This window comes from Opisthorchis viverrini (genome assembly GCF_000715545.1).
Source record: "Opisthorchis viverrini unplaced genomic scaffold opera_v5_198, whole genome shotgun sequence".
Taxonomy (NCBI): domain Eukaryota; kingdom Metazoa; phylum Platyhelminthes; class Trematoda; order Opisthorchiida; family Opisthorchiidae; genus Opisthorchis; species Opisthorchis viverrini.
The window spans coordinates 773,275-786,718 of NW_008751849.1; the positions used below are offsets into that span (position 1 = coordinate 773,275).

Below are 13,444 nucleotides of genomic sequence, written 5' to 3' on the forward strand. Positions count from 1 at the left end.
AGAAGATCTGTGTCCAGTTTTTGTAACTAAGATGCAGATTAGAGTTTTGCTTCCCTGTTCAATGGTCTGTGACGGGTCAGTTGGCATTTCCGAATAAATAATTCCGCAGCGAAGGCCTTCTTCCTTTCACAAGTTGCTCAGAAGAGCGAATAATTCACACGGTGAGTGAACATTCCTTCTGGGCAATCATCACTCGAGGGGCCAATCAACGCGTGACCTTGTGATTTGGATTCCGTGATTGGAGGATGTGTTGAAATATCAGTGAATCACGTTGATGATCAGCCAATTGTGGCAGAGCGTTTTATTAGGCCTCAACTACCAGCTTGGAAGTTGCGGCATCGGATCTCGCTGGAGATTCGTAAGTTGCTCACTACTTATGATTTCTACTAGGGATGGAATAGCCGCTTATTAGCCGTTCAGTACAGACTGGCTTTCCTTTCACTTAGACTACTTCCTGACTAGTTGGAAGAGGCTTGGAACCGATCGAAAAGTCATCTTTCCAGAAAAGTTTCTTGACTGGTCCTGCTTCTGCCTCAATACCTTATCGGCCTTGTAATCCAGCCAATTGGCCTGACAAATTTTTTTTTGTTAAAACGGAGCGTTCCTCAGCAATAAATCTACCGATTGTTTTCCAAACTTTCCTGAAACGGTTCTCCCCGATTACTTTTATACAGCTCATTGTGGTTCGGTGTTCTGCGTCGGTTGGTGCGATAAAATTTAAACACCGTGATCACTTCTCTTCCTATAGCTTATGCTTCGCTTCTGCTCTTTCAGAAAACGAACGTCTGGCGTGGGTGCCAGTACCTCGTTATCGATAAATGAACTCTGCTCAGACCTCCAGATCCGATGGGGTGTTCGAGCTACCCGGATTTGTAGCACTGTCCATGATGTGGCTCTTGTTCTCGCCTCTTACCACCGTTCCATAGGCGAGCGACCTTTTAAGTAAGTTGTCATTTATTTGGAGGGGAGGGCGAGATGGCCCAAGTGGTTAGAGCGCAAATTTACTGACCAGAAGGTCCATGGTTCGAACCCGACCTCCGCCTCTCGACTTCCCCTGTCTAGGCTTAGGCAACCTTGCAGTATTCCAGCCTTCGTGCAACCTTCGAGTGGCGTGGCAGTTATGCACTGAAGGGGTGCTACAGCTGAAGGATCTCGTCTATTTGGACAGCCAAAAGAGCCTCCTATCGTAGCTGTTTATACCGTGGAATTTTGTATCCTTGACTCTGTTGTCCGAGTACCCCACCTCGTTTCCACGTTCAAATTCCACTATAATCCAAGCAGCTTAGTATGTAGTACACTAGAAATCATATAACATCTGGTGCTTACTTTCGTTCAACTAATTGACTACCATTCTTCAGATGGAAACTGTAAGCACTTTGTCACATGAGCGAGGTCCGTAAGGTCCCGTAAGCTAAGCTTTCTGTTCCTTCCCTACATTGTCTTTGCATAGGTGAACGTTCTGTTTCTTCCACCTATTACTGTCCCATTGAACCAGATGTAGTAATGGCATCAACTGCCTGTTCGCAATTTCGGCATAGTTACCACCAAATCATTGTTTTGATTCGGTATACGACCTTGTTTGTCGGAGCCTTGTTATAGCTCCAGTCACCGAAGGGTTAATCACTTCACCAGAACAGTTTGAATAACTGATAGCTCGGCTTCTTGGCACGCTGTTTTTTTTAATCCAAGCCTCAATAACGATAGTGAACACCTGTCGTTTGTGCTTAACGCTAGCTTTTCTTAGTTCTGCGGGATTCCGGTACCTTCAATATCGTTGTATTACTCAGTTCGATATTCTCTCATCCCCTAGAACAAACAACTTGGTGGAAGTTTCGAAGTTCTTGTCAACAGTTTGTTTTAATTTTAAGAGAAATCTTATCCCAAAAGAAGTAGTGAAATTTCTGTGGCATCGGCCTTGTGCATATGCATTTGTAAATTTCACTTCGATTTGATTGGAAGTCCAGATATCCTTGTGCACCCGTTACACAGTGGGGACCCGCACAACAGTCATCACCATCGTTACGGATGCAAACTTGCGCCACCTGGCCAAAACTGAGTAAGAACTGCAAAACGAGATGCCTTGTGACAGTTGTGTTGAGAAGGAACACGGTTAATATCAAGATATCGTACTTTACATCGTCCTATGCCAGAGCTTCATCACTTTCTGTCAGGAAGGTCAGATTCCTGAAAGTAGGAACACGGTTAATATCAAGATCAACATCATCCTATGCCAGAGCTTCATCACTTTCTATCAGGAAGGTCAGATTCCTGAAAGTAGCCTCAGAACACCCGGAACCTACTTAGACCCTAAAACTCTACCAAAATCTTAATAGGAATGCCAGCAAGCATCCAGGCGAGTCAATCATTCAATCGATTCAGCAAAAGCCGATGCGTGTTCATGCATGCCACAGACGCACGACCGAATGTGATCAGCGTTCAGGCATTTCATAGAGGCACGACCGATGTTGATGGATGTTGACTAACGCCTATCAGACATCCTGGATCAATGTCAGAAAGTCTCCTTCAAATAGCACGGGAGCGTTGTAACTTTTGCACTCGCTTGTTTGGAATAAAGCTGTTGTGTACCCTTCTGACACCAGACACTGAAGTGGGAATAGCAGTCAGATGGAACACTTTCAATCTGTGTTTAAACTTGGATTGGTTCCGATGGACTTTGTTGTGGGCTTGAGACAGCCCAGTGATTAAGGCGGACTTACTGACCAGAAGGTCCGCGGTACCTCGATTGCTCTCGTCTAGGCTTGGGAACCTGATGGTACCTCAGCCTTTACGCCTCCTAAGGGGGGGGGGCTCGGTAACTATGTACCGAAAGAGTGTTACAGCTGAATGATTGCTCTTATCGTCCACGCCGAGTCAAATCTAATCGCACTACCTCTCCCCTTCGTAGGGGTGTGCTGGCTTCCTCTCTTGCCGTCAGTCGTATCTATTTAAAGCTGTGAATTTGTTTCGTCCTCATGATCACAGCATCCCGATCATAAGAGAGCAATCAAGAAAGCCTTCAGTATGTTTATCTCCCAAGCTAAATTTATCCTTGTAGACTGTCACGAAAGCCAGCGTGATTGAATACTTTAGTCGACTTCTAAACGGGAACCATGAACAACTGTTTTTTCGCATGCTGGAAAATCTTGTTTGACGGATTGTCGTGCTTTCTGTGGAACGAGGATCTGCTGGCTTCTGCAGTGACGTTTCCTATATGTTTGATCTGTACCAGGAGCTCGAAAACGCGGTCCCATAGCTGCAAAATGGACATGAGACTGTGATCAATCGCACACAAATCGTCACCGGATTTATCGATAGAAATGACCTATGCCGTTGAGACATCCTGAGTAGGGGATCAGACTAGTTTCCTGATTTTGTTTTTTGGAGATGGAGTGAGGCAGTGAATCATGAAGCGCATTTCAATCTGCCGATGATTCACATGACCAATTAATGTCGCTCAGAGTGAACCTTGCCCTTCTGATAACTGTTCGCGTAGAAATTACTCATCCAAAAATAGTGCAGTGACAGGACCCGTCCAGAACATGGTGCGTGCGGCCATGATAGCCCAGTGCCAGTGCTGTATCCAACGTTGTGGTTCAGCTGCTACTGCTGGCTGGAATCCGGTTTCGGGACACCGGGAAAGCACACCACAACACTCCAGGTTTACAGATACAAATCACACCTCCAACTAGCTCATTGTGGTCAATAGTATGCCCCATTCCGTTGATTTTTTAAACCGCACCTATTTTTCTTTCGATTTGTCTCTCCGAAGGGAGGGTCGCCTGTCGCGAGATGAAGGTTTGACTTTTCTCCCAGACACCGTCCGCAAAGGGCTTGCCGGTTGCGCTTCCAGAGGTCGAGGTGCTGGACCAGCACCCAACATATCTGGAGATGATCCTGACGGAACCGATTCCCTGGCCGTGCATAGCTGGGCTAATCGTCTCTGGCTTGCACAGCTGGGTCAGTGGCGAGGACTTACCGGTGAGGTGGCTCATGCCATTGCACAGGTTTATCCCACGGCGTTCAGTTTCTTTCAAGCCTGTCAGAAGGACCTCGAAACCGGTGAGTTTGTGTGGAAATCGGTTTGCTTTATTCTTCATTAACAATTCAACTTGCTCTTATCTCTTATACGGGTGGTATCTAGTGTCCATATGGCCTTCTGCCTGTGGTATTCACGGAGGATTTCACGGTTAGAAGTTCATAGTGTAAAAAGAATATGGCTTAATAGTGTCCGAATGAATTTGCAAGACCCAGGGAAGATTGACTCACAGCTTAACGAGGATTTAAAATTCACCAGTAAAAGCTACGCAAAGCTTGTTCTGTACCCAACCAGTTGTACTTACCGAATGCCCCAACATCACCTAGCCCCCTCCAGCGAACCGTTGTTTACGCCGTCAAATCACTACATACGTGTTGAGTTCTCCAAAATCTTTCGAATATATTCGTTTCAGTCCCAGGGAATCTGACTGTATTAATATCCTATTACAAACAGCACTTTTCACCAACTTTCGCGTGCTCAAATACACTCGCTCGTGATTAGATTCTGTGTAATCTCACATCCTTCTGTTTTCGAAAAATTGCTCTATTTCTCGTCTAAACTACGTCAGTCCGGAGTTTTCCGTTCCTTCATGGTCCTTCCTGAGGTCGACCCTATTCCGCTTGATTGTGCCGTGGGTGGCTGTCATACCTTATCTCCCCGCCCACAATCTGTGGTTTCCCTTTCTGTATTTCAGACAGCTGGCGGGTGTTGCTATCTTACTAATGCCTCTGTGCCGGTCTTTCACTCCGGGCACGTTTTGATTTCTGCATGAACTAGAGGATTCGGTAACAAGGCACCCACTATTTTGGACAGTGGTGTGCGCATTCTGAAACAGAATATTATTAGTGACAGACTCTGTCCATATAGGCGCCATGTCTGGTGTGGACAGCTGATCATCATTCGAAACTCAGTAGCAGCACTCTCGACCCTGTAGAACTCACCGCGCTGGTGAGCAATTCACGCACCATGAGCCGTGGTGGTTAGATTGAGCAAATAGGATTACCCGGACCGATTGTTATGTTCTCAGTTCATGAGTGAGGCTCCAGAGAATGAATGATATTCCGACAAACGATACGCAACCGAACATTGGGCACCAGCAAGTGAGCAACTATTCATCGTTGACTTTTGGAGCAGACTGGTGGTCGATACTTTTGACTGTCTGAATTCTTCTTGCCAGTTTGTCTGTAATAATAATAATAATAATCGTCTGCCCTCCCGGTGCCTACCTGCCATGCCGCACGAAGAAGGCACGAGGGCTAGGATACTGCCAGGTTCCCCAAGCCTAGACAGGGAGAGAGCCAAGAGCAGAGGTCGGGTTCAAACCACGGACCTTCCGATCAGTAAATTCGCCTGAGTGCATATTACACTCACCAAAAAGCAGTCGTTTAGTTGTAGCATTCTGTCAGTACTTAGCTGCCATGCTGCCCTAAGGGAGCACGTGGGCTGGGTTGTCCAAGCCTAGGCAGGGTTTGGGTTTGAACCAAATTTGCGCCTTAAATACCGAACACTCAATCCGGGTGTCCACTTTCGTTGTTTTCCTTGAGTAGTATGGTGCACTCAGCAGCCTTTCCGCAACCCTAATGATGTCCGTGACCGATCATTGACTTCGAATCGCCACTGTCTAATACCCACCGAGTTTGTACTTTCATCGGACTTTGCATACACCCTTTTGAGGCCTATGATTGTGAGGGGACGTTTCACAACCCCAAGCTGCTTCACGAATGTTGTCTCCAGATTTGTCGGTAAAACTCGCGGAATGTAGTCACGCCTGGGAGATACAGAAATGATCCACTCCAATGAACGTACTGAATGCCTTGTCTACTTTCGACTAGAAGCGCGCTGGTGTTTACTTTACCTTGTAATTTTCCGACTTACCTCGAGAGCCTTAGTATCAGTATGACGCCGCGTGGCATCCATTGATGTGCTTACAGGGCTTCGGCTTTATCCCCCCCCCCAACAGGTATGCCTGGGCTGAATAGATATGTCCCTGTAACTTTGGAATGCGTCTTTATTACTGGTGATTCTGAGTTAGCTTCATTCAAACTCCTCACCTCTCCTCCTACACTACACAGTTGACGCCACTAACTCAGACGGCAGTCAAATCAGTGGGAAACGTCGCCACCCACTGGAAGCTAACCTAGCCGAACTGGAGATTCGAAGAGGTGCCGGTATCCTGTCCTCTCGGCGTCGGCTTGGACCAGAGTTCGCCCGGCGACTCGTCACCCACTTCACTTCTGAAGATCCCAGCGAGGTTATTGGATGATTGCATTTTCTGTCGGTCTTTCGCACTTCTGTTTATCCAACTGAGTGTACAACCAGATTGATTTGTTCCATCACTCACCCCCCCCCCCCGTTAAACTCGCATTTTCCAGATGTACCAAAGCTTAGTTTACTATTTCCATTTGAACTTGGCTTTTTAAATTTCCCTTGGTCACATGTGGTAAAAATCGTGTTTAGGTTGCTCTTACACATGGGATTCACTCAACATAAACGTACTGCTGAGACGGTTTTTCTGGATTCTTAATGGTGAAATACACTGAGAACAGGATTCCTGATTTCCTACTTTGAGAGACTTTTTGTTAAGGTTTGGTTTTGTGTGACTCGTCGGAAAGCTGTTGCATCACCCAGACAATCGTTTCGCGACTTTTCCGTCCGTATTTGTGTGATTCTAAATAGGTCCTCTCAGGGACTTTTTAGAGATGAAATAAATTGATCATTCGCCTTTAGTATGATTGACAAACAACGGTATATGGTGACACTCCGGTAAGCTTCGCCAATGAGAGACAGTTTTTTGACAGTTGGACTGCACCGAGAAACGTCACTAGAATCACGAGGCAGCAATCAAACACTTCTCTGTGTGTAGTCCTCAGATAGATTACAGTCCGGTGAAGAGCAACGAGTCCTCTTACTGCGAGGGTAGAGTCATGATGTTCGGTGCGACAAAAGCGTGAGTACAGTAGGACCGGCTTGCCCATATGTGGGGAGACAACAATGCTGGCTCTTTCCGAGGAACAACCATTCAGAATAGCTCGGCTTTAGAAACCGAATAATCCTGTCGTCCGACAGTTCACCGTGGCCACCGGCACACTATCCAGCCCGGTTTAGATACTTTATAAAATCAGGAATCCCGGTGCTGCTCAAAAGGTACATGCCATAAAAAAAGAAAGGGAGTGGAACCAAGCACCGGGATGACAGAATCCCTTCAGGTTTACAACAAACTGAGAATCAGGCCGTCAGTGGCTTGAGAATCTGCCTATTGCAACCCTGGTCGGTAATCCGCCTAAGTCAATCCCCCATTGTCATAGGGGTCAAACTTTGAATTCGAACCTTCTAGTTTAGGCACCCAAAATACGCCCCTATTTTCAAGCTGAGCATTCAAAAGCTCTACTACCCCGGTCCCGACGTGGACTGTAGAGAGAAGGAGGACATGTTTTATATGAATTGGGACTTAGGACTAGTTGACGATTGTCCTGGATAGGAAATTACCTGAAAGACTAACAGTTCGTGTCGCAGGATAACTCAAACGCTACAACAGGGTAGACCCTGCCGCACTTAGTGAGACCATATCTGTTTAGCAAAAAAAACCTACTGGCATAGGTTATACGTCCGACTGAAGTGGATCAACACAAGAAAACCAGTGTCAGATCCGAACTTGCAGATCACATGAACCACAGAATAATCAGTCAACCAAACTGCAGCAACGCGGGAATGATAGGCATCCAATTCTGGCTGTCGAAGACAAGGTTTGCCTTATTTATCAGCGTCTGTCGCCCTACAGTTTCACACTCAGAAGAAAACGAATTCTATGGTCAACTGTCGGAGCTGGTTAGTTCTGCTCCTCCAACCGACTCCCTCCTGTTGAGCGATTTCACTGCGTGGATCGACTAGGATTGACAAAGCTGAAAGAAGATACTGGATCCATGTGGAATCGGATCAGTGAACGTAAATGGCGAAGAGCTACTAACAATGTGCGCAACATCTGAACTCAGTAACAAGCAGGTGATTCAATCTGGGCCGACAGTGCCCACGACGTAGACACGGATACCTAGTGGAATTTTGACGAAGTTCTAACGTAAAGGCTGGTGAGGGACCAAGCACACCTGAGTACAGCTGCATACCCAAGCAACTGTTGTGGATACAGTTGGGCCAAAGTAAGAACGTAGGCGGGTTGATTTGATGAGAACGGTTCGTCGATATCCGTCCCGGTTCAAGGAGAGAATTCGGCGTTTGCCGAAACGCTCAGCATCCGACAAGCACAGGCCCAAAACCCGCTCAGACGCACCAAGACCAGATTTCTCAGATAGCTGCACTGATGGACCGAACGAACTGCAGAGCTTCGGTTCTTCGTGAATCGCCCTTTTCACAAAGAATCCCTTAGCGAACCTAACCGAGAAAAATATGTGGATATAAAGTCCGATAGCTTTAGCTGACAGGATACAAACAGGATGGCGAAAAACACAATTGATTAGAAGTGTTGCTTTTCAACGCTAATCAATCAGCCACGAGATGTTGATTTTATCTGTGCAGCTCAAGTGTACCAGTATTAAGTGCAAGCCAAAGCACTTCACAACAGGATAAATACACGAACTGCAAAAGCCAGCATGGTATTTGGGCCGCCTTAGAAACGCATAAATACCGAGATTGTGGTTTATCGAACTGTTATGCCGTACAACTGAGACTCGGTCGCTGCACGACCGGTACGTTCGAGTTTTTGGCAGATTCCACTTGCACAGTTTGTGCAAAATCCTTGGGGTCAAATTGAACTAACAGGTTCCCGAACAGGGAAGTTCTTCAAAGGGCAAACGCTTTGGAGTTAGATCCAGTCTGATGGGAAAGCAGCCCCATTGGTTAAGCCTTTTGAAATGAATGGACAAAACTGTTACCCCGACCAGCTGAATAACGGAGTTCCGCTATTGGGACAGCTCTCAGGCAAGCTTGAAAAACTGAGACTCCCATTTTGAATCATCGGAGACGTTAGCTTTTGACAGAACGGCATGGAAAGCGGCCAGTCAAGTTGTGAGAATACTTGAGATACGGCGGGTTGCGGGGCTGGAAAGGAAACTAGTCTTTCAACGGGGTTGAATATTTTCATGCCTCCCCGGTCATGTGGACTTGAGCAATACGCGGACGCATGTACCTTAACAAGAATGGCTTTGCGGGCCGCTAACATATTCGCCGGCCTACCTCATAAACAGAACCTAGAACCCAGGTAAATTCATTTTCATTTTCTGATGAGTTCTCGCCCGACATTGTCATCCTGAAGATGACAGTATTTTCATACACGAGCTTTGTGAAATGCTTCCTGGTTGTTCGTCATGACGGTGTATTAGTGGACGGCTCCCGATGTTTTACTGGACAATCTGTGGTGTTACGCTGAAGCCTAGATGAATCGATGGATGACGTCGGTTCGTCGATGGTAAGCAGGTAGCTGGTACTCGCTCGCAAACGACACCACATTCGACTCAGCGCAAACCGTTTGTGGTTTCCTGTTGTCTGCACGCCTTCAGTGGTTTGGACACTGTTGAGGAGTAAATTCAATCCAGATTCCAGTCGTTCTCGTGTACTGTAAAATATCTTAGGACTGCACATCAAAGCAGCACTTATTTTCATCTCATCCTCGTGAATGAGAATTTTACATTTGAGCCTGAATAGGAATGAATTATTACCTGTGGACAGAAAATAGCTATTGCTATTCCTCAACACTTGAAGGTGAGCATTACACTTTTATGTGATGAATTGTCACGATGCTTCAACGAATTTAATGGAAAACTGGGTTTGGCGTCAGAAGGAATGAAACCAAGATTGCTCCTGGAACTCGCATGCCACTGATGACGAATTTCGCGTTGCACACTATCTGAGGCGCAGCCGACGAAAACCCTGACTTCTGTCTCAGTAAGCATCAAACCAAAATCAATGAACTGACTTTTAGTGAAGTATAATGTCCACGTGAAGTGGTGAGCGTCAACAGTTCCAGTCGTCTCATCAACGTAAACATGAAATTTGAGTAGTCGGAGTTACGTACGTAAGCATCTGCAACTCTCGCTACTCACAGAATGTGAGTAGCCAATGGTAAAAAGCTATTGGAATGTTTGAGGAACTGAGTGTGTTGTGGTGCTCAACTTCCAGTTACAAAACATTCTGCTCATGTCTGCAACTAAATTGTACAGCTCATCGCACAACTCAACTGCCATCATTACTGTCTGATGTACGACTTTTCTCTTATAGAAACTGCATCGCTTTGAAGTGTGCGAGGTAAAAAAACGCAAATAGACCGATCGTAAAACAGTGACGTTGGCCTTCCGTTACTTATAGGTTGCGTCCTCCACAATCCGTTTGCTCCGGTGTGTCCAATTCTGTTGTCACTTGGTACAGCTAACAGCTTTCCCTGGTTGCCAAGTATCCTTACCTGTGCCGAGTCTTGTGTGTCACTAGTGAGAACAATTATGGGCACTTCGACGAATATTCGCTAACTGGAGGCTACTGCTTCTCCACCCACTCATGAATAACCGTTCAGCATCTTACATTGCGTTCCCGTTAAATCACGTGGTTTGTAATGACGCATCAATGTTCAATCGTTCATCCTAAACTGTTTATGATATCCAGAGGTTATCATATTACAGCACCCGTTTTGGTTTTATCGGATGTGCCAGTGACCGTGGCATTGTAAACTGATTGCAGTGTTGATAGTGGCAATAGAATCGGGGGGTTTTAATGTAGATTTTGTCCTGTAGATGAAACCGATCCATGCTGAAAAGCTGAGAAGCACGGTACAGCTCCTACTGGGATTTGTCAATAGTTCATATCTCACGAAACCCCAGAAGGTCTGAGACCTCCAACTTCGCGAGTGGTGGCTTGAACAACTGATCGTTCGGCCAACGGCAGTTGATTATCAGTGTGGTTCACTCACATTCAGACGGGATATGACGCCACTCATCTTTCCATCACAGTATCCATGTCACGTACTGACTGGCCTCTCGAGTGACAGCTCTTCAGGTGGAATAGTGCTCAATAGGGTGAAATGTGACTACTTAGGTTTCGTCAAAACAAGAGTGACTTCCCCGCGATCGAGTGCTTTCTGTCTGGAGGAGAGTTTTTCGGAAACAAATTCTGATCTGTTTTAATGGAAGGTTTTTTTTTCAGGGACTGTGAAAAAGGATCCCCACCAGTGGTTGATGGAAAGATGATTGTACTTGGCCTTGCCCATGCTTCGAAATAGGTGATAATCCGAATATCCGCTTCGAATTCGGAAAATCGAGTCATACACTTTTGTCCTGGCGAAGTTATTCTAATGACTACATACCAGACGGGACACTGAACTCGAGCTTCGGTCTCATTAGGGCCCATCAGCAGTGCATATTCTTGGCAGTACCGCGGTTTGAACTCGTGGATATGCAAGCTGAGCGTGTTATCAGCACTCCACCAGCGCACGCTTGCCTCGTATGTCAAATGAGTTGTAATTAAACGGAAACTCGAGTCCTGCGCTTCCTCTACATCCTTGATGTAGATTCGTCAGGATACTTGCGCTGGGACAGGAAAAGGACTGTTCAAACGAGAGTGGGGTGAGCGTGAATTTACTAATACTGGAACCATCTTCAAATTAAGCATCATGTATTTATAAGGGAAACTACCTACAAGGTTGCTGAAAACCCGTCGACAGCCCACGACCGGTTTCGCTCTTCTTGGGACTCATCAGGTAGGCGAAGTCCCCGAGTTTCCGTCAACCTTATGTTCTAGCGAAACCGGTCGTGGGTTTCCAGCAACCTTGCGAATAGTTTCCTTTATGAAAATATACTGCAGTATCTCGAATATCGTGCCAACCGATCATGAGGTGACTTGTATGTAGCACATTCAGTTGTAGAATGTCATAAACGAAAGATTCAGTTGAGTCTCTCTAGGAAACCAAATTGATTTGGAAATGAGTGTATTTCTCGTAAGCATCATGTACTTCGTCCGAATAAGTGATCTCAGTATAGGCATGGTGATGAGATTAAGTGCATATCAGGTGATCACATCCTGTTGTGTTTCCGTGATGGACCCTGATCAGGAAGAGACGCGTCGCGGGTTACTTTTCGAGACCGACCAGTTACGCTTCGAGGTGCCTGAGCGTCCCCGGTTGCATGCTGATTTCTTTCCCCGTTGGGCTTCTATGAAAGTCACTCGTCGCAAAGGTGTACTTGTGCTTGGGATTACTTAAAAATTCACCACAAACTTGACTAAAATCAGGACCACAGTAAATCTTCGCTTCGATCAAGTTGATCACTCCGATTCCGCTATCATGGCCTTGTTTGGCACATGACAACTGCCACCTTTGTGTACTTCGCCCCAGGTTTGTGCATTCCCAATTGATAAAACCTTGGTTACTCTTAGTAATGAGCAATGATCCTTTGTTTGCCGTTGGTCAGAATAACCTCGTCCCTGCCAAGTTGCATACTCCCTCGAGCGTCCACGTGCACGCACTGCGGGGTGCCTCCACAGCCTGTGCAAACAAAACGCTTGCTCTGTTGCTTGTTTTTCAAGCGTGATCTCAGTGCAGCATTTTATTGGCTGTTGAAACAGATAGTGTTCATTATCATAAGGAAAACTACTCACGAGTTTGCTGAAAACGCCTCGACAGCCCACGACCGGTTTTACCATTCTTGAGGCTCATCAGATAGGTGCCGTCCCCGAGTTTCCCTGGACCTTAGGCAAAACGTGGGTGTATTTGTTGAGATAGCTTTCTTATTTTGCACAAACTTCGTCACCACCTAACAAGATTAGGCACTCCCTAACGAACAACAAGCAAATTATGAAGGGTCCCTGGATAACGGTGGATGATGCGATACAACCCTCCGAGAGATATTTTGATCACAAATATCTGCTTTAGCTACCAGTTCCCACGGGTGGACGTATTCCGGCTTCGCAATATCACACTTCAGACGCACCTTGCTGGCCATTTTTAAGTTCAAAAATTAGGCCAACTTCACTGTTTGACACATTTCCCAGGGCGTATTTCACATTGATTGCACCTAAGCGGCCCATTTCATCATTAGCTCATAGGTTACGTACTGTGTGGTTTTTTGAAAATCTGATTCCCTCCCATTTAGTCACCGTTTGTTTCTCCTGAAAGTAAACAGGTCACTGTCAGGGATTTTGCTTTACGTACAGTGTTCTTAGAGTGGGTGACATGTGTCGTAACCACTGCAGTTGCCCGCTGGATAGACTGGCCACGATTGGAAGGGGTTTGTAGAAAACTACGCTCAAGTGACTGGTACGTTTCTGTGTTTAAAAGGCAGACAGGTCCAGACTGTGGTTGTTGAGAATTCCGATTCTTCCAAAAAATTTAGTCATACACCAAAAGCTTTAGCCACTTTAGCTAGATGCTGTTTGCTTGGACTTTTCAGATTGGTTTAAAGAGACTGATCACGTGAA

General features: G+C 46.1%; 1 protein-coding gene across 1 annotated transcript in view; it reads left to right on the top strand.

Annotated features, from left to right (window-relative positions):
* The window catches only part of T265_07924 (hypothetical protein), a gene marked incomplete at both ends in the record, with an annotated part of 31,157 nt that extends 24,510 nt beyond the window's left edge, over positions 1–6,647 (top strand). Inside the window, 3 exons of the mRNA XM_009173584.1 lie at positions 775–942; positions 3,770–4,059; positions 6,109–6,647. Of these exons, the coding sequence (XP_009171848.1) occupies positions 775–942; positions 3,770–4,059; positions 6,109–6,299 (649 nt within the window). The remainder of the gene's footprint in view (positions 1–774; positions 943–3,769; positions 4,060–6,108) is intronic.
* Positions 6,648–13,444: the final 6,797 nt, after the last annotated feature.